Here is a 26,836-nt window from a genome sequence, read left to right as displayed (position 1 = left end):
ATTCTCTAAGGTGCTGATTTGTAATTAGAAATCCAAAGCATCTAAGTATCAATCCTGTCTTAAATAATAAGGCAATCAAAAAAAGCAGGGGGGAATTCAAGTCACCAGGCTCAGCAACACTGTTTTCTGTTGGAATAGCTTTTAATAAAGCTATCTCTCTCTGCTGCATTTTCATAAATTATTTTTCTCTTATAAGCAAGGAAGCTGGGGAAACAGCTAAACACCTACTGAAATCTATTACAGTGATGGCTAGTGCTCAGTTTTTATAACTGCATGGATTATATAACTGCTTTTGGTTTTTTTTAAACAAAATAAAAAATAAAAAGGAAGTATATAAGAATACATTAGAAAGTATAAGATTTTATTTACATAATCCTGGATTACATCATCCACTTTAGATTCTTATTTTCAATTGAATTTATGAGTAGACTAGAAGTAGATCTTGACACTAAAAAGTTTTTTTTTAGTATCTTAGTGTTCCAAAAGAAAATATTCAGAAATAAAGCTTAAATCACAGAGCATATGGACCAGGAAATACTATGTTAACTAGCATTGGTTATTGACCTTTCTTAATACAGTATGAATAATATAGCCTTCTGTTTTATTTACTGACTTTATTTACTGTTTACTGGAGCAACATTCCATCACCCCCACCCACCATCCCCAAGAAAAGAGATAACCAGTGCCAAGCACTAAAACGTAAAATTTGCCATCTTGAGGCAGGGTACTTTTCTGGTCATTAGAATTGTAATACAATCTTAGAAATCTTTCAGTAGCACAGAGCCAAACATATTCATTCAATCTAGGAAAGTATTATATATGCATACTCTATTACTATTATTATTTTGAAGGATGAGGGGAAGCGATGGATTTATCAATCCTTTTAATGAAACAGGACATCTGTTGGAATTAATATCCTCTAATGAACAATGGAACATATGGGGCAGTGGAACAGGCTGCTATTACTTCTGCAGTATAGCATAGTAATATTTAGGGGTATGCAAAATGTTTTGAATTTGAACCATTTAGAATTTGAAACAATTCATCTTGACTTCAAAATGTCCTGCTTCAAAGAGAAACAGCTGTTTCAAGTGTGAAATAGGCTGTTTCCCTTAGAAGTTGTTCTGAATTTGAAACAGAATGTTTTACTTCTGGAACAGAGATGTTTTCTTCTTGAAACATTTCCACAATGGTTCAGAGCAGCCTATTCTGCATTGGAAAATAGTAGCTTTGCACTCGTATCAGTGGGTGTTTCCAATTTAAACCAGAATGAATTTCAAGCCTTATGCACACCTCCAATTTTTATTTCTACAGTTTATGCATCATATATCACAGTTCTAAAACCTCATTTTTTCTCTCTCTTTGTTCAGTGGACTACTGGGAAAAGGGCAGGAAAATCTTGCCAGAAGTAGAATAGCTTCGTAAGCACTTTTAAAATGAGGGCAAGAGCCACATAAAATTCAGTAACAGTTGTCCAAACTTGTTTTAATCCTATCAAAATTCGTATTTGATATCCATACATTAAATAAGATAACATCAGCAGATTGGCAACACATTGTGAATTATTTGAAGTATCTTTACATTTTATTTGATTGTTTAATATTTATCGTTAATTCTTGCATAGATTCTTACAAACCACTAAATAATTTCTATTCAGCCATGGAATGGGAAGAAAAAATAAAAATAAAATCTGGTAATTTGAGAAATCACTTTTGTTATAATCTGAATAAAGTGATACACACACACACACACACACACACACACAATATATATATATATATATATATATATATATATATATATATATATATATATATATATATATATATATATATATATATATATATATATATATATATATATATATATATATATATATATATATATATATATATATATATATATATATATATATATATATATATATATAGGATCGCCTAAATGATTCATTCCAATTCCTGGGTGCTAAAAGAATAAATGGTACACATTTCCTTATTAATATAACATACTATATTATTATGATACAGTACTCATCTTCATTTGGGAAGACAAGTACAAAAAATAAAAAAAACATGTAATAAAATATATTCCCAGCATTCATCTATAAAATAATTAATTTTAAAAAATAGATCTGGAATTGAAGAAAAGCATGGGAATTATAATCAATCATTGTTTGTCCCATTGTTTACAATTTTAAAATTTGTGAGAGATTCCATGACTTTAGCAATTGTTCAACAGTGATTAAAGAATGACATAAGGCTATTTAGGCGTGGTTTTTTTCCCTTTTAGTATCAAGACTTTATTTTCTTGGAATTAAGATGGATTGGTTAAATGCTGGCAATGGAGACTCTAAAGCAGTGATGGCAAACCTTTTCAGCACCAAGTACCCAAATCGGAACGTGTTTGCACTGGAGTGCTGAAAACTCAAAGATCAGCTGGCTGGCGTGCACCTGCCTGTTTTTAGCCATTTTTCAGGCTCTTTTCAGGCCATTTTGGGGGCATTTTTCAGACCATTTTTGGCCTGAAAAACCATCCAAAAACAGCATGAAAAGGGCCTGAAAAACAGTGTGGGTTTGGGTCATTTTTAGGCCAATTTCAGGCTGATATTGGGCCATTTTTCAGGCTGTTTTGGGCCATTTTCAGGGGCAACAATGGCTCAAAAAACAGCCCCAAAACTGCACAGAAACTGGCTAGAACAATGGCCCCAAAACAGCCCATTTTGTGTTTGTTTTTTGGGCGTTTTCAGGCCATTTTCTGATGCTCCGGTGCCCCCGAAAACCAGTTGGTGACGGTGCCCATGACCACAGAGAGGGCTCTGCGTGCCATCTCTGACATGTATGCCATAGGTTCACCATCACTGCTCTAAAGCAACAGAAGCAAAATGTGAAAGAGATCACTTTTTTGTATACATAAAACCTTTATTCTAAAAGAAACATAGAAAATTGACTGCAGAAAAAGATCTGGTGGTTCATCAAGTCTTCCCTTTGAGTTTTTTGGGGATTTTAATTTATGTATTTATTTTTAATTTATTTATTTTATTAATTAATCTTTGTTGAACCTTCTACCTGTCTTCTTACTGCTTCCCTATCTCTTTCTCTCATTTCCCTCGAGCCAGATTGCTTGGTAAGAAACATATAAATCTTTCCAGATATCTTCTTCCACTTTCCTCATCATTCCATTAACTTCCTTCTGTGCCATTTCTTTTAATTGAATTCCCTACTTAGAGAAGACTTTGCCCTCAACTTCCACTGTGCAATCCTGTTCTTTCCATATCTTGTTTCTAATTTTCCACAATTAGTTGAAACTGAACCAAGAGAATGATGAGATCTTCCTTGCTTACAGAAGTTGTGAATGCTCCAACACTGGAAGTTTTTAAGAAGATGTTGGATAACCATTTGTCTAAAATGCTATAGGGTTTCTTGTCTAGGCAGGGGGTTGGACTAGAAGACCTCCACGGTCCCTTCCAACTCTGTTATTCTATTCTATTATTGAAAAAGAAAAATAACCTACTTGTCTGCCAGCCCTAAACCCTTTTCACTTACAGATGGTGGTAAGTTCCAAATATGCTATGAACATTTCAAAGAAATAATTTTTATCTAATATTTTCCTTTATTCCTTTGCCCAAGAAGAAAGCAAGATAATTTATGCTCTGAAATAAAAGACCCTTTTACCTGTGGAAGTATGATTAAAAGCTTTCTTTTTCAGGACTTTTAATTTAACCTAGCTGGTATACCCACTATGGAATTTATAAGTGTCTTCTACTGTGTTTCTCACAGCTAACATCAACTGATGTGGCCAAATACAGAAGTGATTAGAAAATCAAAAAAGGCATTCTTTTTTCCGGGTATACGCTCAAATACAGGAGCTTGTTTCATTCCATCTCCCAGAACCCCTCCTCTGGTCTGGCACTCTTAGCACAGAACTCATCAACCCAGAATACTGCATTCATTAAATTCTACATCAAATTACAGTCTCTCTTCAGATCTCAAGTTGCTGGCTTGCATCTTAAAACCTCCCACCACCATCCCCATAGCTAGAAATGATTTTGCATCTGAACAGCAAATAATTCTAGAACAATTACCATTACACTACATGCTGCTGTAGTACTGATGCTGAGAAGATCAAAGCAACACAGGAGAAGTCTTGTGATGCAAATGCAGTGTTTATGATGCTAATCAACGAATTTAGCTTTGTTTCAAGGAGGCAAAAAGCTCCCACATGAAAGAAAAGGGGAAAGAAGGGGAGCTTAACCCTTACCTCCTACTGATGACAAAGGCAGCAATGAGAATGACCACGAGGACAACACTGCCAGCCACTGAGACCAGAAGGACGGTGGGATTGGTGCCTTCCCCAATGATGGGAGAAGGAACTAGAAAAAAAAACACCAATATTTGTTAAGATTCTACGGTTATGTCACAGATAGGAATAGCACAGGATCAGACAGTGAAGTATATGCAGTTTATGTGAAGATGAAGACAGTTTATCTTTGTCAGACTTTGTACAGAATTATTGTTTAACTTTTTAAAGTGGAAGATATTCATTTGCAATTCTTCTCCAGGAAAGCCCTCAAAGACATTATGCTCCACAATGAATTTTGGGAAAACTCTTCAGTTTTCTCCTTTCACTTTTACCCTTGAGAATATAATGGCTGATTTAGTGCCTGCTGAGCTGTTTTCCTTTTTATTTAATTTAAAATGGACCAGATGCTCATTCCTTGACTATGAGCAAGAGAAAGACTCAAACAGAACAAGATGTTTTCCACTGTCTTTAGCGACATAGAGCACTTCACATTCTCACATGCTCTGCCTGAGGGTTGTTAACACTGAACAGCACAACCTGAAATGATTAAAATTTCTCCATGCAATGAACATTAAACATCTAATCTCTCCTGTTATTTCAAGAAGCAACTATGTTTTTTTTTAACATTTGTCCAACAGACACACACTTGCACAATATAGACATTTTATTTCTCAAATGAATCAAAGAAGAGAAAATAATAGCTAGATCTAAAACAGTACATCATTATATTGAACAGTTTTCCTCCTTGGCCAAAAAAGGCAGCAGAATGGCAGTTGGACTTGATTGTCTGATTGTTGGCGAATTAACTGGAATGGGAAGGAAGTAAAGATTCAAAACTCTTAGCTACTGGCTCATCTAGCATGATAACTTCATGGGAAAAAGTTCTCTAGGATTCCATATATTCTCATTCCTAAATGTGCTATACATCAGAAAAAGCCCAAGGTATATTGAAGCCTGAAGTCAAGAACAAGTTGACACTCTTATCTATCCAACATGTATGCAAATTAACTGGACTAACAATTCATAAATGACTCCTTATTATTGTTTTAGGGACCTGTACATACGTACAGTATACCAAAAGTAAGGAATGTTCAAAACTTCTGTGTCAAACAAGTACAGAATTATTTAGGGAGAAAAAACCAATTCTTACATTAATATAATTTATAATTGTCTATGTGGCCTGACTTTTAGTATACTTTGGAAATCTACTATTAGTCAATAAATTGAATAGCAAAAATAATATATGTTTTCTCATTAAAATATTAAAGACAGCTTGCCTGTAATGTAAAGATAACAATGAAGAGAGATTATGTTGTTATTTTATTTCCTCTCTTTTGCTTCTGGCATTTTAAATCTATGAACTCAAGTTTATACTTGTGTTTGGAAGTCTCAAATCCTGAAAACTTCCAAACATAAATGACTCAATATAATCCAAGGATCTATTTCTCTTTTCACAAAAAAAGTAGATATGAGGATGTCGAAATTAAAAACCTATATTTCCATCTCTGGTAATGTTAGTAACATGCTTCTTTTTTTCTCTTTTTTCATCACTGGAAAAGGTTTGTTGAGTGTAATGTGGACAGAGTAAAGGAAACAACATCCTTCCATTTCAGGGGCACACAAAAGATCATACTTCCAATTGGACTCTTGGTAAAAGCAATAAAAACAACAAAACACATGAACACAGCATCTTTTTGTTTTCTTAGTCAAAGCTTGGTAATGAATTCCAAACCACAACCAACAAATCATTCATATTCAACTCAAGTGCATACAATATGCTTTTGAAATAGTGACAAGGGAAAGTGCCTCCATTACCCCAGTGAGAGATCTATTGTTATTACCTGTGTTGGTTGTGAATTCAAACGGTCCACTGAAGTCTCCATATCCAGCTGCTGTCCTTGCTCGCACATGAAAGACATATGAAGTTAAAGGATTCAAGCCCTTGATATCGGTATTTCTGGTTGCTGTTTTCACAATGCGATAGCTACGCTCATTTTGGTCCTAGCAATGAGACAGAAAAATAAAAAGGAGGAGGGAAGTGAGTAAGTAGGTCCCCTGAAGGTCTTGGATCTTTGTATTTTACTTATTAGGAAATATAGTCACATTTAGATAATGAATGTGATTTTTCTTTTAGTGTTTCTATTATTAGCTTTAACGACATGAGTGTTATTGAGCTTTATATTTTGTCAGAGGATTTTTCTTGCCTGAAAAAGCAAAGAGGATATCTATAATTTAAGCTCTGCTGAGAAAAAAGGCAAGAAAGAATTTTTTGATAAAATAACAAAGAAGTTGTCATCCTTCTCCTGATGAACTAACAATGTTTTATTTCTAGCAGTCTTTTCACACATTATCCCTTTTCCTTTGCAGTTTAGAACTATAAATCCCAAAGTAACTGAAGGGATGGCTGCTGATCTTCTTCAACTTTATTCTGCTTTTCTGCCTGGTAAATACCTCAAGAAAAAAAATACTGTAATTTTGTTCCAGGGAAAATATACAATTTTTATACAATTAGGAAAGTAAATAAAGGGATTATATTAAAAGAAATGTAAAGAGAGAAACAGAAGGAAAAAGTATTTGTTCATTTTGCAGACAACCTTGAGAGGAAATAGATCTTTTTATAGTTCTGGAATGGAGGAGCAACAAATTATATTATAGAGAAATAACAATTCTGCACAATTTAGAAGAGGTGAAGAATGTAATTGTCTTTTCCTTGTTTCCTATTAAAATTTATTAAATCCCCACTATCATTCTGGGCGAAAGCTATCAGCTCATACAGAGTTCATTATTACTGTGTTATATACTTCATTATTACACGTCTGTCTCTGTTGTAAGGCTAATGTTGCACTGCTTCTCTGTTCTATTGATTCTCATTACAAATAGCCTTATTAGGATCAGACAGTTCCTAGAAAAAGAAAAAGATGCCCACCACCATTACTTACTAAGGAAAAAAAAAATATAGGCAAGTTATTATTCAGTTCAACTCCTTAGATATACAACTTGTCAAAATGGGTATGATTATAAAACCATTTTTTCTTAATAATAACATCCTTTTATGTGATAATAACTGTGGGCTTATTTGACTCAGGGATCAAACATTATGGTGAAATGGGATTTATCCATAATGAATAATAATACCTTTTCGTAGTATTTGACTTCATATTCCAAGATGACTCCATTTGGCCGGTCAGGTTCCAGCCAAGCCAATGCCACACTGTGCCTTGTTATTTCCTTTGCTTGGATCAAAGCAATTTGAGAAGGAGCTACCAATAAAGAAAGATTGGGAAATATCAAGCAATGTTGTCAGAAGAAATCCAAGTATTGAATGATGTTGGAATGTTTTGATTTCTTTAGCACACACATATATCCTTAACATATCAAATAATACAACTCAGAACAGTTCTAGCTTTAGGCATATTGGCACGACCGGCAGTTTATTAACATAGTATTTCTGCACTAAATTATATTTTAAACCCCTGGGCTTTGATGGCTCCTCCTTTTTTGTTATGCTGATTTTATGGCCTTATGCCAGCTCTCTTCTAATACAAGTATTTTAATGAAGTCTTTCAACTATTCTGGCAAGGGAAAATAATGAAATATTGTTGAGTGACACCAGCAGTACAGTTTAATTGATTAATTATATCTGCTGCTTACATCAGGAAACTGAAACTAGCAAAAGAATCTATGCTGTGAGGAAGGATTAAGTGATATCACACATACACATAAGATAATAGTTGGTGAGATGGAGTTTATTTCCTCTAATCAAGCATTATTTCAAATAATTTCTTTCTTTTCTCCAATGATTTCTGGATGTCATTTTAACTGTTACTCTATCTTTGGCATAGAGAAATTGAGGAAATAACAGAAAAAACCAATGCCAAGAAAAACATTAGACCCTATAACTGAAACTTGTGCATCCTCATGGAAGAGCAAATGGATAAGTAACATGTCATGAATTATGATATTATCATACAAATGGTGAAAATTATGTATGTATTTTTAATCATGATACATCTGATGTGAATTACATAATGTATCATGCCACAAATGATGGCATTGTGGCTTTTACTCACAACAATTTTATGTGACCTAAATGATTTCCTTTCCTCATATTAACTAACCAGGTCTTCTAATTTTTTTCTGAGGCCCTTCTCACACACTCTGCCATTGTCAGGCAATGATGTTATGGAATCCTTGTCTCAGTTTTCTCTTTAAAATGAATTTTAAGCAACCATAAAACTGTATCTGATGTAGCGAAACAAGCTATTTTACTTGCTGCTTGAATTGGTTATATTGATTATATATCTTATGTGGCACTTGGGACAGAGATCATGGAGACAATGTGGAAGTAGTCCAAGTATATAAATTTGAAATAATTTTAGAATCAAGAGGTACAGGAAATCTATCTGTTATTAATGAAAAAACTTTCCACATTATACATATACAATTTAGGTTTAGTTTTTTAGATTCTTTCTGGTTTTAGTCTAGCATAATAAATAGAAGTACAAATTATAATGGCCAACATTTAAAACACATAAACACCGAACTAAAAGCCATTCGCATGTAACATCTATTACTTGCTTCATTCCCTACCCTAATACCATAAGCTGTCAGCTCTTCTAAACATAAGAGCCAGTTTACTTCCAATTCAGCTGTGGCTCAGCAGGAAACATACTCAATACATTTATATTTAAAGTTGGCTTTTCAGAGTTAAAACAGTGGACCTGTTTTCCACTGGCAAGGACTCTGCTTCCCAGTTCTTAGGCTCTCCCATTTCCCCGCTAAGAAACAAAGCTGTTGAACTTTATACAAGCATCTTAAGGTGTCTTTCATTTGTCAGACAAGACAATGACTTGGTAGTTTGGCAGGTTTCCAACAAACCAACAAAAATGACAAATCTGGACAGAGGTAAAGGGGTAATATGCTAGTCATTTCTTGTCCTTGCATTTTGCTCAGCTGCATTTTCTCATGCAATGTTATTAATACTTCAGGAATAGCAATGCTGAGGGCAATTGCAATTGTGTCAACATGGCTTGGTACTAAAAACAGGGACCATGTGGAAGTGTCCAAGATAATTTATTTTACCTTGACCTTTTTGTCTCGTTTTCATCCCTTTTCCAAAAGACAATAGATTTCTTAACAATTTAACCAGTATTATAAAATTGATTAAATTCTAAGCTTTCTTTTGAATTATATATTCAAATGCAATACGGAATACTAAGATAAAACAAACAATGGAGTAAATAAGAAAGAAATGTATCAATAGAAGCTTCTGAAGGTCTCCTTTATGGTATAATTGGTGCCTGAACTTCAGATGTTTGAAAGGCCAGGGGACAATGCTGCTTCCCTTAACTATGACAGAAACAGATTCGTAGTCCTACTGGACGGATGGGCTTTCAGAAGATTTATGATTCAAGCTTCCTGGTCCTTATTTTTCTGTTACTGTGTGGTCATGTCTCTAACCAGCTGTTATCAAGTCCTGCCACAACTGACACAGCTTTGATACAAATGGTGGTGGTCTCCAGGGAAGGACAGATATATATTTTTATCTTATCAGCAAAAGCTGTGCTGTATACCCAGAGATTAGACAGCTTTCCAAATTGAATATATTCCTTCTTTTGTCCCTTAAAAAAAACACCTAGAAATATGCAGGTGCTTATTTTTGAAACAAACAAAACAAAACCAGCAATCAACAACCATCTGAACATTTATTAAAACCTTTCAATAGAAATTATAATATAAATACCCCATAAAAAAGGGAATGAATGAACAAAAGAAAGAGAGAGAGAGAGAGAGAGAGAGAGAGAGAGAGAGAGAGAGAGAGAGAGAGAGAGAGATACAAATATAATTAAATGTGTATCTTATTTTATGTTATTCTATATAATTTGTATATCTCAAGGAACACTTTAAATAACCATATAAATATATGTCACAAGGAATAACAATAAAAATTGGACATGTAAACTTCAGAATTACTTGACATATCAGACAGACCTGATGGGAGAAAAACTAAGCAGCAGGCACTCTCTGTCAGGAAGGCTGTTTTCTGATCTACATTTTGACAGTTTGGCATCTCTGTTAAAAATTATTCTGGAGCTTTGCTTCTGCATCCTTCAGCACATCTGCCAATCTGTCTGTTTGTTCCTTACCCTAAAACTTATGTGCATGAAAATATACTGAGTGACAGAAACAGGAGTGGCAGGATCCATTAAAATGGATTACAGGGAGTTATTTACATGAAGTAACCAGTACCAACAAATAGAATTACACTAATTTGATAACCCAATTGTGACCCTGATACAAGGACAAACTTTGTTGCAGCGTTTTTGCATTTATTTGCAAGTGTCAACACTCAATGAAGTAAATCTACCATCCACTTCAAACAAGAAGAAATGCCAGCCATAAAATCACATTTTCCAGTTAATCAGTATCTCTTGAAGACCACTTGGATTACTCTTTCATATAGAAATATTCATCGACTGATCCCAGCAATCTCTGAGTTAATTTCAGTTTTCTTTCTCTCATCTCCATATAGTCACAGATATTTTACTGTGAAGGCTGTGAAATGATATCCCAAAATATTTTGGCTGAACAAGTTTTCTCCTGGTACCATTCAGGTAAATTGCAAGTACAGCCAATGTGATTTTAGAATGATTGGAATTAATGGTTACTAAACACAAAAGAAAATGCTAGGATAAGGAAGATTTATCCTTAACTTTAACTTTAACTTTATTTAGATTTATAAACCGCTCCCTCTCCCCAAAGGGACTATCCAAAGATTCATTTCTGCAGTAAAAGTACTGTGCTGTTCATAAGAAAACATTGATCACAAAAACTCCCTGTTTATGATTAAACTTGTAACATCCCAGACAAAAAAATTAACAAGGTGTTCGTTTCATTCTTTCATTTTTGTCTCACTTTCAAATATTTTATCCCTTTAGTCTTTTCTGAGGAGCATTTGACTTTAGCTACCATCCACTACTATAAGTCACTTTAGAAGTATATATTTTATGTGCAACTTAAACGATTCCATTTAGTCTTCTTTTCCTTATCCTTTCTATATTAGTAAAAAATAAAAAAATAGGAACTGCTGTAAAATGTCAGACACTGATGAGCCATGGTGGCACAGTGGTTAGAGTGCAGTACTGCAGGCTACTTCTGTTGACTGCCGGTTGCCTGCAATTTGGCAGTTCAAATCTCACCAGACTCAAGGGTGACTCAGCCTTCCATCTTTCTGAGGTGAGTAAAATGAGGATCCAAATTTTGGGGGAAATATGATGACTCTGTAACCTCTTAGAGAGGGCTTAAAGTACTGTAAAGTTGTATATAAGTCTAAGTGCTATTGCAATAGCACTTTTAGTAGCATATCCCACTTGGCTACACTTGCACCTGCCCACACTCATGTTATGCTGATTGCTTCTACTGGATTACAGTGCTTATCTGCGTATCACAGTACCACCTTGCTCAGTTGCACTAGTGCCATGCCATACTGTCCACCCCTTGCCACCTGCCAATTTGTTTGCGAGGAACCTAAATAAAAACTTGTTCTGACTTGAACTTCCTATAAGTCCACACTGACATTGCTTGCTGGAAACCAGCAGGAAGCAAGCTGTGGTCATATGATATCCTTGCATAATGACTGCAATCCTCACTTAATGACAGGGACTGAAAGGATTGTCATCTTGGTACTGTAAGATAGCAGAAATCATTTTACAGCAGGAGAGCTCTGTCATTCAATCTGTCAACTTCTGGCAAAATGATTCGATATCAGGTATGAGAAATATTCCTTTCTAATGGTTAAACCACATATAACTTTAAAATAAAACAGAAGAAAATAGGAAGAAAAACAGAAACATATTTTGTTTTACTCTAAAGACACTATATCAACATGAAAGATACCAGCATGCTCTTTTACTTCTTTGAATTACACTTTTTCTAGCTTGAAAAATTGTCTAGAATACCATCTATCCTTTATGATAGCTCTTACCATTGTGATTATAGCTCAAAAAGCTTTTAAGATAGAAGAAGGTTTGATTGTTCCTATCCCAGCTAGGAAAATCTTTCATGATGAGAGTGGTCTTCATGCCTAATGGAAAAGACATAAAATGCTAAACCAGCTCTTCCTTCCTTCCCTGAACTTTTATCAGAGGTCTACAGAGTTGAAAAAGACTGCATGTTAATTTCTCTAACGCTTCTTCCTTTCCTCTATATGAAAAGGATGGCCACTAAAGATGTGGGAATTACAATTCTTTTTCAAGTTTCTCCAGTCTTAGCAAATACCTTTCCTGGTCTTCTGAAAAGCTTTCAATGGCTTTATTCAACAAATAGGTTATGTTCTTTAGATGACTATGATGTAAATTTTAAAAGGAAACCTGCCTAGAATTCCAATGGGAATTAATTTTCCTAATCATAAATTTAGAAGGATAGATGCTTGTGAATTCCAAATGCATCCAGTATTCAATACAGTGATGAGAGAGATAAGCATAAATTACAATGAAAATATTGTATCATATGACAGCAATAATTACTACACTGTTTGGGCTGTACACCACAATGCACATTTAATGGAGAAATGAAGAAAGGTTTGAGGTGATGCCTTGCTTTCCTTCATCATTTAAAATGTTACTTCAGGAAAATGAATAATTAGCTAAGATTATATATTCTTTTATGGTTGTATTATTGCATGTAGAGGCAATATTTTATCCAGCATATTATTCTCACAGAAGATGTTCTATCCCTGCAAATGTAGTTCAATTATACATGAAAGAAATTGGAAAAAAATATTAACTTTCAGCAAGTCCTCAGGAATTCATATCTTCTTTTCTTGCCTACACCCCAAAAGATCTGTTCTCTACTGCATGATGTGAATTGAGCAATTTTAGTTTGTTTTGTTCTTCAACCCCCATCATTAAATACCCTGCCTGTGGTCTCTCTTATTTCAGTTCTTTGCTTGCAAAAATAGAAATAGAAGGGAGGAGAGAAAGCGAAAGAGTGAAAGAGCAAGAAAAGGTAAAGGGAGGGAGGGAGGGAGGGAAGGAGGAAGGGAGGGAGGGAGGGAAGAGGAAGAAGGAAGGAAGGAAGGAAGGAAGGAAGGAAGGAAGGAAGGAAGGAAAGAAAGAAAGAAAGAAAGAAAGAAAGAAAGAAAGAAAGAAAGAAAGAAAGAAAGAAAGAAAGAAAGAATTAAGTTGCATAATATAATACATTTTGGCCAAATCAATAAAACAGTCTTTATCAACAAAAAGATATCAGGTGACTTTTAAAAAATGAATCTATCAGAGTAGAAAATAGAGCAAATTAACCAAATGAAAGGCTTTACACTGCTAGAAATGATGAGTAAAACCTTTTTCTTAAAAAATTATCATGGTGTTGTTAAATAACAATACACAGGAACATATTTTTTTTACCCAAGATATCTTTTTAGGAAAATATGGGCTATTATGCATCTTTTTATGTGGTCCTAAAGTATATCTAGTTAGTTAATGCTGCCCAATTATGGACAGATACATTCAGTAAAATGCTTGTTTTCATACACATTCATTAGATGATGGATCCAGAAATTTATACATAATTACAAAGAAAAAAAGTCCAGGTTACAGGACCTCTACTACACTATACCTTGTGGGGTGAACAGTTTCATATCAGTTTTTGATTACGAGACTGGTGATTACAAGGACTTGTGCCCATGTAGGTTTTCTTGGAAACACTTTTTCAGAAATGATTTGCCACTGTCTTCTTCTTAGACGAAAGTCACACATTTGGTTTCATGCCTAAGACAGGACTAGAATTCACATTTTGTGGTTTCTAGCTCAGTGCCACCATACCAAACTAGCTCTTATCTACTTTTCATAGAATATTATATTCAAATATTTAATTCTACTTAATGCCTAGTTATGATTTCAGTTTTAAGAAATACTCAATCCCACTTGATGCTTTCAACAAATTACCAAGGATCAAAATTAAGTGCTTGAAAGTATAATAACACTATTATTTACCCTATGAGAGATACCGAAAACCTTCTTTATTAATTATTGTTTTAAAAATGTCTAAACATTAAAGCAGGATAAATACTCCTTTCTGGGATGCACAGGGAAATAATATTAATTCATTCATACTTATGATATTTATGTAGTTACTTACAAACACATCTAATTTATATTTAAAGTAACCAAAATATATTTACAATCCCAAGGCATGTCACAACTTTTGAGCAGCCCTAATGTTTGGGAATTGAAAGATGAACATTTTGACATGCTCTAAATTGGGTATATGTGTTACAAACACTATATTAATTTCATTGAAAAACATTGCTGTCCAATATGGTGGTGTTTCTTTCATATTCAGAAAATCTCCATAATGCAGAGAGAACTTTTCTTGATTAACATTTAAATGAAATGTGGGTGAGTACTGATCATGTGAACAAACTTTCTGGAAAGTAACCAAATATGATGTTTGATGGTTCAAATTTTCCTTATTTCCACCATTTAAGAATAAATAAAATAGCTCCTGTCTTCAGATTTTCAATTTGAATCACGAGAAATGAAACAAGAAAATACGAAAGCAAGTGAACCGAGATGCTACTTTACATAAATTATTAAGCTTTTATTATGAGAGGTTTAAATGGATTTGGGGAAGTGGAAAAATCTTAGCTCTATATTGACATAAAAGATTCTATTCCCTAGACTACCTCTGTATTCCTAGCGACGGAACACAGGCCTATTAGTTTGGGTTAGTAAAATTGCTTATTTCAAGAATAAAGGAATAAACGTGGGAGAAAGAGAGATGACAGAGAAGAATGATGTGGAGCAATCTGTGTTGCTTTGTACTCCCTGAAGGAAACATACATTAAACATAAAATAGATACGAATTCCTTTTCCAAATATGTTAGAAGCTGATATTATCCTTATAACATGATATGGAAGATCTGTTCTTGGCATATTCTGATGAGAAGTGTCATGTCTCAGATTAATGGCAACATTCCAGCAAGTGCTTCTAACCAATGGCTCATTTTTCCATCATGTTTGTCATCCCAGTGCATAGGCTAATAGCTATATAGATAGGAAATGCAGTGGAAAGAATGGTCTAGAGTAATAGTTTCACTTGGAAATACTTCACATTGTGCTCACAGGAACATCACACGTAATTACAGATCCTAGATACACTATATTGCCGAAAGTATTCGCTCACCCACCCACATAATCAGAAGCAGTTGTGAGCGAATACTTTTGGCAATATAGTGTAAGAACATTCATACCTGTTTCCTATGCAGTATACAGCAATAATTGACCAAATTACACATGCTATAATGTACACATAGAATGACTGATTTTGTCAATTTTAGGTTAATAGCTGAGGAGAACCTCAAAGAAGGATGCCAGCTCTGGCTAAGAAGGCATTATATCTGCTTGCATTCCTTATCCAAATCTATAATCCACTGAAACTGGTGGAAGATACTGATCTCCCAGGAATGTGCATGATTTGAATAGCATATGCTATTTATGTAATTTTGCCACCTCATCACAGGGCAAGCAGCAGCTTTAGTTCTTGTGATTGGTTTGTAAAATCTGTAATTTGTTTCCCAGAAATAAGCAAAGGAAGGTACTTACCAAAGAAGAAAACCAATTGGGGTCAAAAGGTTAAACATGGTGTGTCCAAGTACTGCTCCAATTACAATCTTCACAAACTTTGGTTCTAAGGTGCCAACTTATTATGTACTATTTTTCTTACAACAGACAGAATGTCTAATGAATGCAAGAACTACTTGAGAAATCCTGTAATTTCAGACATTACACATCACACTTTAAAGTTCAACTATATTAAACTCTAAAACATTGTTATTAGGATAGCTCAGTACTTCAGACTTAATCCCAAAAAGCTGTTTTAGAGTATGTTAGGGATGAACACCCTTACATTTAGGAATGTTAGGGGTGAATGTAGCATCTTTCTGCAACTCCTGAAAGCAGCTGCTTTGTGTAGACAGATAGTACATTTGTGGTGCCTTATGCTCCAAAGATGTGCCAAATTAATGAGATAGGAAGCTCATTTCAAGGCGTGCTGTTTTTTATGTAAATCTCTTTGAGTTAACCACTTCCAAACAGTTGATATATAAGGTCTTCACCACCTCAGAAAATAGATCCTGCATAATTTTAGAATCATTAGAACCACAGATGTTACATCCCTACTATAAAACTGTGAAGCAAGGAAGGATAAGACAGGGATCCTGTGGTGCAAATGAAGTGAGACATCTGTTTAGTTTGAGGACTAGTCTGCTTGCTTGTTTTCTATGAAAGACAGTTGGCACATTCTTAGAAAGATAACAATTGTTGCCAACAGAAACATGATAGGAAGCAGTGTGTATGTTTCCTGTATGTATGAATGCCAGTTTTAAACAAACAGGAAAACAAGTCTCTTTATAAGAATGCATAAAAAGCTGTCAAAACACTACAGCTGCTTTAGAAATAAAAGAAAATAAAGAAACATTTCCAAATTCTTGAATGACAGAAATTCAGATGACATGGGTGGATGGAGTTAGCCTTGTGAAATATTTGAAGAAATGTTCTGAGCAATTTATTCAATTCAGAATCAGTCCATAGGGAAGCACAGGAACCTAAAATGTGATGTAGTATTTGTTGTACCAAGTTTGGTATCAATACATCAATGTGTCAGTCTTGAGAGCCATCTTTTACAATGGGCCTCAAAAATGCCACATATTCTACTGTAGGAAATTGGGAGGGGGACTGTATGGAGCATGGGAGCTTCATAGCAAAATGACATTCCTTCTCAGAGAGTCAAGGTCATTTTGCCCCTGTACCTGGAGTGACGTGACTCGGAGGAATCCTTTTGTGGGACAAAGATTGATTGGACCATGTGATGGACATGTGGGTGCTAGGGCAGGATTTTGAACTTTCAATTGGGTGGGGAAAATCTGGAAGCTTTCATATTCGGGTTTTTCAGATGTGCCAATATGGCTCTTCTAATAAATTGGAACTTTAAGGAGTCTCTAGCCTCGGAATTTTATTTGGTTTGTTTGTTTATTATTTATTTATTTATTTATTTATTATTTTTATTTATTTGGTTTATTTGGCTATTTGAAACCCTAACACAATAACAATTACTACAGTTAACGTTATTACAAAAATATACCATTAATTCCAAATAGCACTTAGCAATAGCATTTAGACTTATAGGCTGCTTCACAGTGCTTTACAGCCCTCTCTAAGTGGTTTACAGAGTCAGCATATTGCACCACAGCAATCTGGCTCCTCATTTCACCAACCACAGAAGGGTTGGTGGAAGGCTGAGTCAACCTTGAGCCTGGTGAGATTCGAACTGCCAAATTGCAATCAGCCAGCAGTCAGCAGAAGTAGCCTGAAATACTGCATTAGCCACTGTGCCACCATGGCTCGTGCTATAAAGAATTTTTAAAAGTGGGATGGCTACATAAGTAGTGGAGTGATACACTGAATCAAGATGGGCTTCAGAGTGGTGATATTTATCAGATTGCCAGATGGTTCCTGAATAATTACAAGATCCTAAGGCAGTGATCGCTAACCTTTTTTGGATCACGTGCCAAAAGCAGGGAGAGCACAGGGGTATTGTGCGTGGACGTGCCACACCCATAATGCTATGCATGCCACCCCAGCATGCATGCACGTGCAACCCGTGTGTATGTGCACACCACCCCAGCGTGCATGAGTGCGCAATCCCCCGCAGCATGCATGCATGCGCAAACAGCACCCTCCCTGTTTTTGGTACATTTTTTTCACCCTTTCCAGTCTACAGAGGCTTTCAAGGAGCCTGGGGAGGATGAAAACAGCCCCCCCCCACCCAGGAGGCCCTCCGGAGGCTTCAGGAGGCTTCCCTGAAGCCTCTGGAGGGCGAAAAATGGCCCTACGGACAAACCGGAAGTCCATTCCCGAACATCCAGTTTGTGCGTTGGGTGGTTTTTCGCCTTCCGGAGGCTTCAGGAAATCCACCAGAGGGCAAAAAATGGCCAAAAAGAAGGCCGAAGTCAGCTGTCCAGCATGACCTGGAGCTGACAGGGCAACGCCTGGCATGCCCTAACAAAGGGCTCTGCATGCCACCTGTGGCACATGTGTCATAGGTTTCCCATCACAGTCCTAAGGCATTCTCAAAGACTGGAAAATTAGATGTTATCTTCTATCTACCTTCAGACCTTTCAAAGACAATTCTTCCATTTTTCCTGCTTTCCTTTCACTACTGAAAAGTAGTGTTCTCTGACTTGAGATGACAAAAGTACTGTCTTCCTTATCCATTGTGCTTCATGTCATTGTAGGCAAATGCCTCTACTCTAATTTAATACTAATCCCCTTTCTGGTTGCTACCTTGCATGGCATTTTGAACTGAGCTGCTTGGCTACCTGCTTCCTTTTGAAGGACTTCGACAGGTGGATTCCTTAAAAAACAAATTTATGGTATAATTATGAAAAGCTGGGTTTCTCTGTTTCCCACTTCCACCCCATCTCACTGTTTAACTGGTTTAACCAATGCAATGATAAAAAAGCTTTTTCTTTTCTTACAAGTTTCCTGGTGAAATTGTGAAACAATGGGTTTTTCTTCTTCTCCTTTTAATAGATAACAGTGACAGTTGACAAAGAAGAGATAAAAGTATTCCTCCCTTTCCTCCTTCCTTCCTTCTCACTATAGGGAGGTGCCCGTTGGGCTAGTCTTCTTGAGTATCTCAAATGACACTAAAATGACAATGTTGATACTGTGGGTTTTCTCTTTTTTCTTTTTGATCAATACATCAGTGTATGCAACCAATAGGAAGATGCTAAGGATGAGTGCCAAAAAATGGGGGGGGGGACATATCAGTGAGAACTGATTGATAATTGATTTCTTAGTAAAACATAAATACAAATGACATATACATTTTTTAAAAATCAATGATAATATATCAAATGCAAAATATGAAATGAAATGGCTGTTTTGTCAAAATTCAAAAAATTGAGAATTTAATCGTCTCAAAAAATGCAATATGCCCACACTAATATAATTTGTCTTTTTGTTTTCCTCCTTGAAATTTATTCCTTGCCTGGGCACAAATAGTACGACTGATGCCAAAGATTACAATGCACTGTGGACGATGAGGATATAATACCACTGTCAATGGCAATCTCACTGCTTCGATTTAAAGTAAAGTCTATTCTATTAGTCTTTTAAATATCAGAAAATGTTGTATGCCCAATGAACATGTCAGCTCTTGCTTTTAAGCCAGTGTTGCTTTCAGGCTATCCAAATTTGGAGTCATATATTATTCTATCTCCATTAAACACAGAGAACGGCTGAAGCAGGTCCACACCTCCAATTTACAGTTAAATTGAATGACTGCTGAATTTTTAAAATTTTATTAGCTCTGCAGACCATTAAACTGCATTTCCCCCAGATGGATCTGCTGCCAAGACCTAGGAGACAAAGATTAGACACTCTCTGTGAGTATAATGCAGCCTGTTGATACAGCTTGGATGGAATAGAAGAGAAACTAATTTTTAACTATCCTTGTATAATTAAAAAAAAAACGGATATAAAAACATGAGGTTGAAAACAAAGAGCCAAAATTTGCATATGCATATATTATCCAGTATATAGGACTATGATAAAAAAAATTGTTTGTGAAGGAAGTAAAGTGAATTATGGAATGGCCCACAACACAAGCCACAATACATTTTATAAGCTGCTTGCTGTGTCTGATTCAAACTGCAGAAATGATCTCAGAAAACTGAAAGCTGTGCACTGAGCACCTACAAGTTTACTGTTTGATATGTCTACCCCAATGGTGAGGAAATATCATCACCTTAGGCTTTGTTGAACAATTCTCATTTAGCCAAGATAGGCATAATTGTTATTATAATTCCATCACCTCTGGGAAAATACAGGTTCTCTCTTCTTGTTCTGCGTTGTGTGAATAATTGTCTGTAGCCTTCTGATAATGTATTTAGGAACAGATAAATCTGAAAACCAAATTTTGTGTTACCTCACCTCTTTGTCATGAGGGTTGACATCATCCAGAAATAAATTTTGCCCTGTTTCTTGGGATTGAGCTGTTTTGAATATCTGTTTCTCATTTTTCTGAGAATGGTTGAATAAGGGTTCTGATTTAATCATCAGCTTAACACAAGCATTTCATTGCTCAAGGCTGATCATCAAGCCATGAAGAGGGATATGGAAGGTTCATTGACCTAGAATTCAAATATCTAATATTTTCTGTTACATGCCTAAAGCACTATAAAATCCAACAACAACAACAAAAACAATGCAAAATGCATAATATTCAATTGCAATTGTTCATAATTTAAAATTATAGAAAATGCACCTTCATAAGCCAGATTCAAACCATTCAGAAGGCCCTAATGGTGAAAGGAATGAGGAGAAAAAAAAAGAAAGCTCGGTAATAATGAAACATTTTTTTAAAAAAAGGTCAGTAGCTAGTGACCTTTCAGAATCCATCTTTCTGAACACAGGAAAACTTGTAGAATATGTGATTCTTTAAAATCAGACAAAAAGCAGCCCAAGTAAGACAGACAACGTCTTATTTAATTATGTCAAATGCATATAGTCTCTATACATGATGGTTACAAAGACTTTTCATTGTGCAAAATAATCTTCCATATATGTCAGACTGAAGCAAGTATGTTTGACAATAATCCTATTCCTAGCACAGAGACTTTATGCATTAGAAATTCCTAAATTTTCATATTAACAGTTTTCTTTGTGAGGTAAAGGAATTTATATATTTATGCAAACATGGCCTCTGTTTCAAAAGATATGTTTTGTTTGTGTCTGTACACTTTTATATCTTATCAGTTCCCTATCTATGTTTTTGTTGCTGAAGGAACTGATGTTATAATTTCTGAAATTAAGCAGGGAGGAGTCCAGTCAAAGACTGAGGACAGATCATTTAAAAAAAAACTTATTTGAATTTCATGTTAGAAGTGGAATATAAATAAAAACAAATAATGTTGCTGTGAAATCTGCATTCTTGAATAAAATAAGTCCTTTCTGTTTTGTTAATATTAGTTATTCTTACAAGTTTACTTAATCCAGCACCAGTTTTGGTGTAGTGATTAAGGCATGAGGGTAAAACTGTGACCATGAATTCTAGTCCCATCTTAGGCACAAATCTGGTTGTGTGACCTTTGGGGTGCACTCACTCTCTGCCCTGGGAAAGTGGCAATGGCAAACCACTTCTGAAAAACCTTGCCAAGGAAACTGCAGGGACTTGTCCAGGCCATCTGCAAGGATTGAACACAATTAAATGGGGGGTAAAACAAATCTTGAACTAGATAGGAAGAAGGTTAGAATGGTTTTGGTCAGCTTCTTCAGTTGTTCAACTTAAGTAGACTGTTTATAAGTAGACTGATTTTTCTTGGCATATTTGTATCAGTCTGTTGCCTGTTTCATTATATACACTGAGGGTATTTGCAGACACTACTTCCAAGTTTAGCATTACAGCTTTCCATAATTTGTATGACATCTTTTTTGGTATGGTGTCAACAAGATATTGCAAATCATTGTGGAAATGTTCCAATTCAATTTCCTCTGCATCTGTGGATGTAGCATAGGCCTGGATCATCATCATCATAATGATAAACTTGTATTGAATTCATATTAGCATCATTTTGTCATTTATGAGGTTTTATCTGTGACATACTTTTATTAATAAGGATTCTGAATTTCTTCTATGATTTGCTTGTCTGCAGTTGTAAGATCTGAAGGTCTTTTAAAAGTCTAGTAATTTCCAGAATGTAAATGTTTAATCTTAATATTTTAGTTTGGACAATATCAAGTTTGCCTTCATTCATGGTTCTGACATCTCCTAAGCCAATTCTATGCGTATTACCTTTGCAGCATCAATATATCTTTTTTTTGTTTTTGGATACATTAGTAGCTGCATATCCTTTCAGCTTTTATCCAGCCACAATAATTTAAATTGAACTGCGCATGCAGGCGCAGCATGCATCCAACGCATGCAAAGTGCACACTCACATGAGTGAACCGGAAGTAAAGCTGGTTAGAACCCACCCCTGGGTCCAGTATAAATAAGAAGGCAGATTCAGGGGCACAGAATATGTCAGAAGCAGGGCCGGATTTTCCTATAGGCTAACTAGGCTTCAGCCTAGGGCCTCAAGATCAAGAGGGGCCTTTTATTTTTATTTATTATCCGTGCCACATTTTTTATAAAGGTTAGTACCAATTACAACATGTTTCATTTAATATATTGATATATATCACAGTAATGATGTATTTTATTATCTCTCATGTAATTTACAAACTTAAAAATGGGAGGTGAAAGGACCCCATAAGTGGAATAGCCTAGGGCCGGTTTTCATCTAAATCTGGCCCTGATCAGAAGACAGAATAGTAAGATTCTTTCAAGTCCTTTTGAGCTATCAAAAAATGCTACATATTGATACTAGCTATGGTGATAAACAGTATGAATTAATCATAAGATTTGACCTAGTTTTTAGAAGAAAGAAAATTAATCTCAAATGGACCAAGAATTAAAAAGATACTCAGAAAAAAAAAACCAAGGAAAATGTCCCATAAAAGATATATTGAGTTTTTAAACATGGTATTAACAGCTCCCTTGAAAAAAATATAGTTGTTTCCAAACGCTAAAAAGTTTTAAAGGGCTTTGTTCATCTTACAATAAAATATACCAGCTACATGTTTATGTGCCTTTTAGAGTTGTTTTGATTTACAAGGCTGGCATCATTCTGTTTTGTAACAGAAATGTCCACAAATTTTTTATTTATTTTTTGCAATGCTTAGAGGAAGCTGGTGACATGTGAAAGAAGCAAAGTAAGTGAGCAATTTATAGCACTAGGTAAAGATCAGCTTGTATTTGACTCAAAACATGTGAGACAATGCCTACCCTGTGGAGCTTTGCAGTTTACTGCATTTGCTACTCATCACTCTTAACAAATGCCTTCTGGCTGAAGGGAAAATCACATGTCTCCTACTTTGAGCCCATTTCATTCTTAAGACGACTTCTCCCTTCCATGCTGTTTGCATAATTGCAGTCTTTCAAACTTTTAACACAGCATTGCAGCAAAAAACAAAAGGCATTCTTAATGCTGAAAATATTGCAGATAATTCATTGTGCATGTTAACTAACAAAAGATTCTCCTTACTCACTCCCGATTATTCTAACTGATGAGAATGAGAGGCAATTCAGAATGCACAAATGTTTCTATGTGCTCCTTTGGCATCTTGAAATACAAGGGCTTTGAAATGTGGCTATCCATTTTCACTGCTGAGCCAGAAATGAAAAAAATCTTCCACCTCAGCCACAATGTGTAAATACAAGAAATTACAACCAACTGCAAAGTGATTATTGTAATATGCAGGAATGCTGCAATCCACAAAAAGTTAATTTCAACCTAGATCCACTGAAATAAATGGAAATACAAATTTCAGTAACATTACCGTTTTCAGTAGAAAATAATGTTCTCTTATCCCAATGCATATACAGGGTATGTATGTATGTGCACACATACAAACAAAATACCAAAACTCTCATGTCTGAAACCTTCAATTGGGCAAAATACTGCATCACAGGACAAAATGTTTTCAACAAAAGCACCTCAAATGGCCTAATGTACAGAAGGCTGAGATGCATTACTCCTGAAGGAATGAAATTTGGGGAATTTTTTGCTGCTTCAGTGCTCCTGTACTACTGATGTTCAGCACTGCCACTTCCTCGTCCTGAAGAGCCCTAGTCATGTGATCATTATTTTCAAGATTTCCTGACAACTCCCCACAAGTCAATGGTGAACCTGAAAGGAACTGATATTGTTGATGTACCTTGCAACCTTCCCACCAGCAAAGTTTTTGCTGGTGGGAAGCTTGCAGGAAAAACTCAATGGAGAAATGATGCGCCTTCTACAGCATCCTCTGCAATTGCAGTGCGCAAGTCTCTCACATACTCCCTCACTCACATACTCCCTTAATTCCTCCTCCATGCAGCAGTAGTCCGTTAATTGCCTTCAGGGAAGGGAAAAAGGAAAGAAAGGGAGAACAGAAGAGAGAAAGAAGGGATAAAAGGAAGGACTAGGGAGGGAGGAAGAAGGAAGAAGGGAAAGGAGGAGGAAGAAGGGTGGGAGGGTGGGAGGGATGAAGTAGGAAAGGAAGGGAGGAACAGAAAGGAAGGAGAGGAAGGTGGAGAAGCCACTTTAAAAAGCACCTTTGGGACATTTCTAAAAAATCTAGCCTCTATATACACCACCATCCAGTCAGATCGGAAATGAAATGAGATTCTTCTTCGATAAGAAGCTAAATGTCTTCAAAGAAAACTAGAAAGTCCAGTTGCCTCTTGAAAAATTACCTATAGGATGACCATGACCTGGATGACTGAGAATCTCCATAGACATTTAGTAATGAACTTTGGGAAGAATACTCTTCAAATGGTATGGGTGTTATGAATGGATTTCTCCCAAAAATTGCAGACTACAAGAACCATTTGCACTTTAGTTTGAGATGCAGACAACACAGATTCATCTCCAACAGTGTGTGCCTGTGTTCAACAGTGAAGAGACACAGGGCAGAAAACTTCCTGCAGAAACCATGGCTCCAGAACATAGTCCTTTCAGTAGTTTCAAGAAGGCTCCACACACATTTATCCTGAGGTGGCCTCAGGAAATGACTGCTGTTTGCAAGGAATATAAACCCTTCCATTCATCACCATACAGTCAGAGCTGAAGAAGCTTTTTGGAGAAGCGAAACATCTTCAAAAAAAACTAGAAAGTCCAATTGCCTCTTGAAAAAGCATCTTTGGGATAACCATGACCTGGATTAAAGAGAATCTCCATAGACATTTTTCAGAAGTGGTTTGCCATTACCTTTATTACCTTCTTAGCGCTGAGTGAAAATACCTGGCCCAAAGTCATCCAGCTGGCTTTTTGCCTAAGGCAGGACCAGAATTCATAGTCGCTCAGTGTCTAGCCTGATGCTTTAACTACTACACCAAATTGGTTCACTAACATACAGAGAGAGAGAGAGAGAGAGAGAGAGAGAGAGAGAGAGAGAGAGAGAGAGAGAGAGAGAGAGAGAGAGAGAGAGAGAGCTTTCAGTATAAATCTGTAAGTATCAGTTAAAGGGTGTGTATGTGTATGTGTGTGTGTGTGTGTGTGTGCCTTTTAGCTATGATTAAGGCTAATCATGATGTAGGCGCCTCTTCTTTGATCTGATCTTTCCTTTTCTAGAAATTCTAAAAGAAGCATTTAGCTGAATTTGATTCAATATTCCATACAATCAAGAACATATTATTAGAGACCATTGGCCAACCATCTCCTACTAGAGCAGAACACTGCAACCATCACAGGAAAAACATACATCATAGATTAAGGTGTAATTTACTCTATAAGGCATGACAAACGGACTTCAAGCTCTGCTGCTAGCATGTCATATAAACATAGTTACTTGCTGAATTGGGAGATATATTTAGCTGCACAAGTTTTAAAATAACATCTTTGCATCTATCACTACTCTTATTTTACAGAATTCTGAAATTATTTGTTTAAATACATACTTTAGAATGTTATGATATTGATTTTAATTAGCTGAATATACCTCATTGTTTGCATTATATTTTTAAAAATTCCTGAGCCCTGGGAATGTTATATAAATTAGCTAAACAAAGAAAGACATTTTATTTAGTTACAAAGAGTTCTGGAAGCAGCAGATCGTCTTGGTCCTTTTTAGTCAGGGTACAGGCTTGGAGATGGGACTGAAGCTACACTGATCAGTCTTGTGGGCAACCTATGGTAGGAGCCAGTGTAAGGGTGATCGTCCCTACTAGATCATTCAGTGACCTTCAAGAATACATCAACTACAGCTTAAATCTGGATCACTTATATGTGAGCACCAGGAAGCATTATTTTATGTTGGCTATGCTTTTTCTTCAGCAGACAATCCCTATCACTTGTGCAGGTTAGGACAAGTCAAGTCCTCAGGCCTTGCAATATAAGTTTGTATCAAGGTTTGAATCTCTGTTCTTTTTTTAAAGATCTAGGTAAGAAATCTTTGTTTACTAAGAGTTACTTTGTTTACTTAATACTAATATTAAGAAACATTAGGAAAGATCCTCTCTGACATGGAATGAGTTACACTGCTGATATCCAGCTGTATATCTCCACCCTGGACCAAAGGATATATCCTGACCTCCCTGGATAATAAGCCCAATCTGGCTTTTGAACACATGCACTAAAATAAGCCCTTCCCCAAAAATAAGGCCTCCCCTAAAATATTGCATGCATAGCCAATCCCCACCATTTCTGGGGAGAGAGAGGAAACATGCCCCACATGCTGGCAGATGCCACTCTTGCAAACCCTAATTATCGCTATCGCTTATTTTGGGGGTCAAAAGAAAATAAGACCCCATCTTATCTTGACCCAAGGTCTAAAGTCTGCAAGGAATTGGGCAAGAAAAAAAGAGAGTCTACATATTTATTTATACTAAATATAGTAACTTCATTTATATTATATTAACTGAACACATATTTATATTAATTCCATTTGTTAAC

General features: G+C 35.7%; 1 protein-coding gene across 2 annotated transcripts in view; it reads right to left on the bottom strand.

Moving 5' to 3' along the window:
* EPHA4 (EPH receptor A4) overlaps positions 1 to 26,836 on the bottom strand; it is a 163,874-nt gene that overhangs the window by 39,372 nt on the left and 97,666 nt on the right. For both annotated transcript variants that reach the window (XM_081956369.1, XM_081956370.1), the window contains exons 6-8: positions 7,435 to 7,559; positions 6,141 to 6,300; positions 4,258 to 4,369 (exon numbers count right to left, since the gene is read on the bottom strand). In XM_081956369.1, coding sequence (XP_081812495.1) covers positions 4,258 to 4,369; positions 6,141 to 6,300; positions 7,435 to 7,559 — 397 coding nt within the window. The remainder of the gene's footprint in view (positions 1 to 4,257; positions 4,370 to 6,140; positions 6,301 to 7,434; positions 7,560 to 26,836) is intronic.

This window comes from Natrix helvetica (genome assembly GCF_964273705.1).
Source record: "Natrix helvetica genome assembly, chromosome: 5".
In the NCBI taxonomy this organism is placed as follows: Eukaryota; Metazoa; Chordata; class Lepidosauria; order Squamata; family Natricidae; genus Natrix; species Natrix helvetica.
The sequence above is the reverse complement of the archived record's forward strand: the minus strand, read 5'-3'. Positions and strand labels throughout refer to the sequence as shown.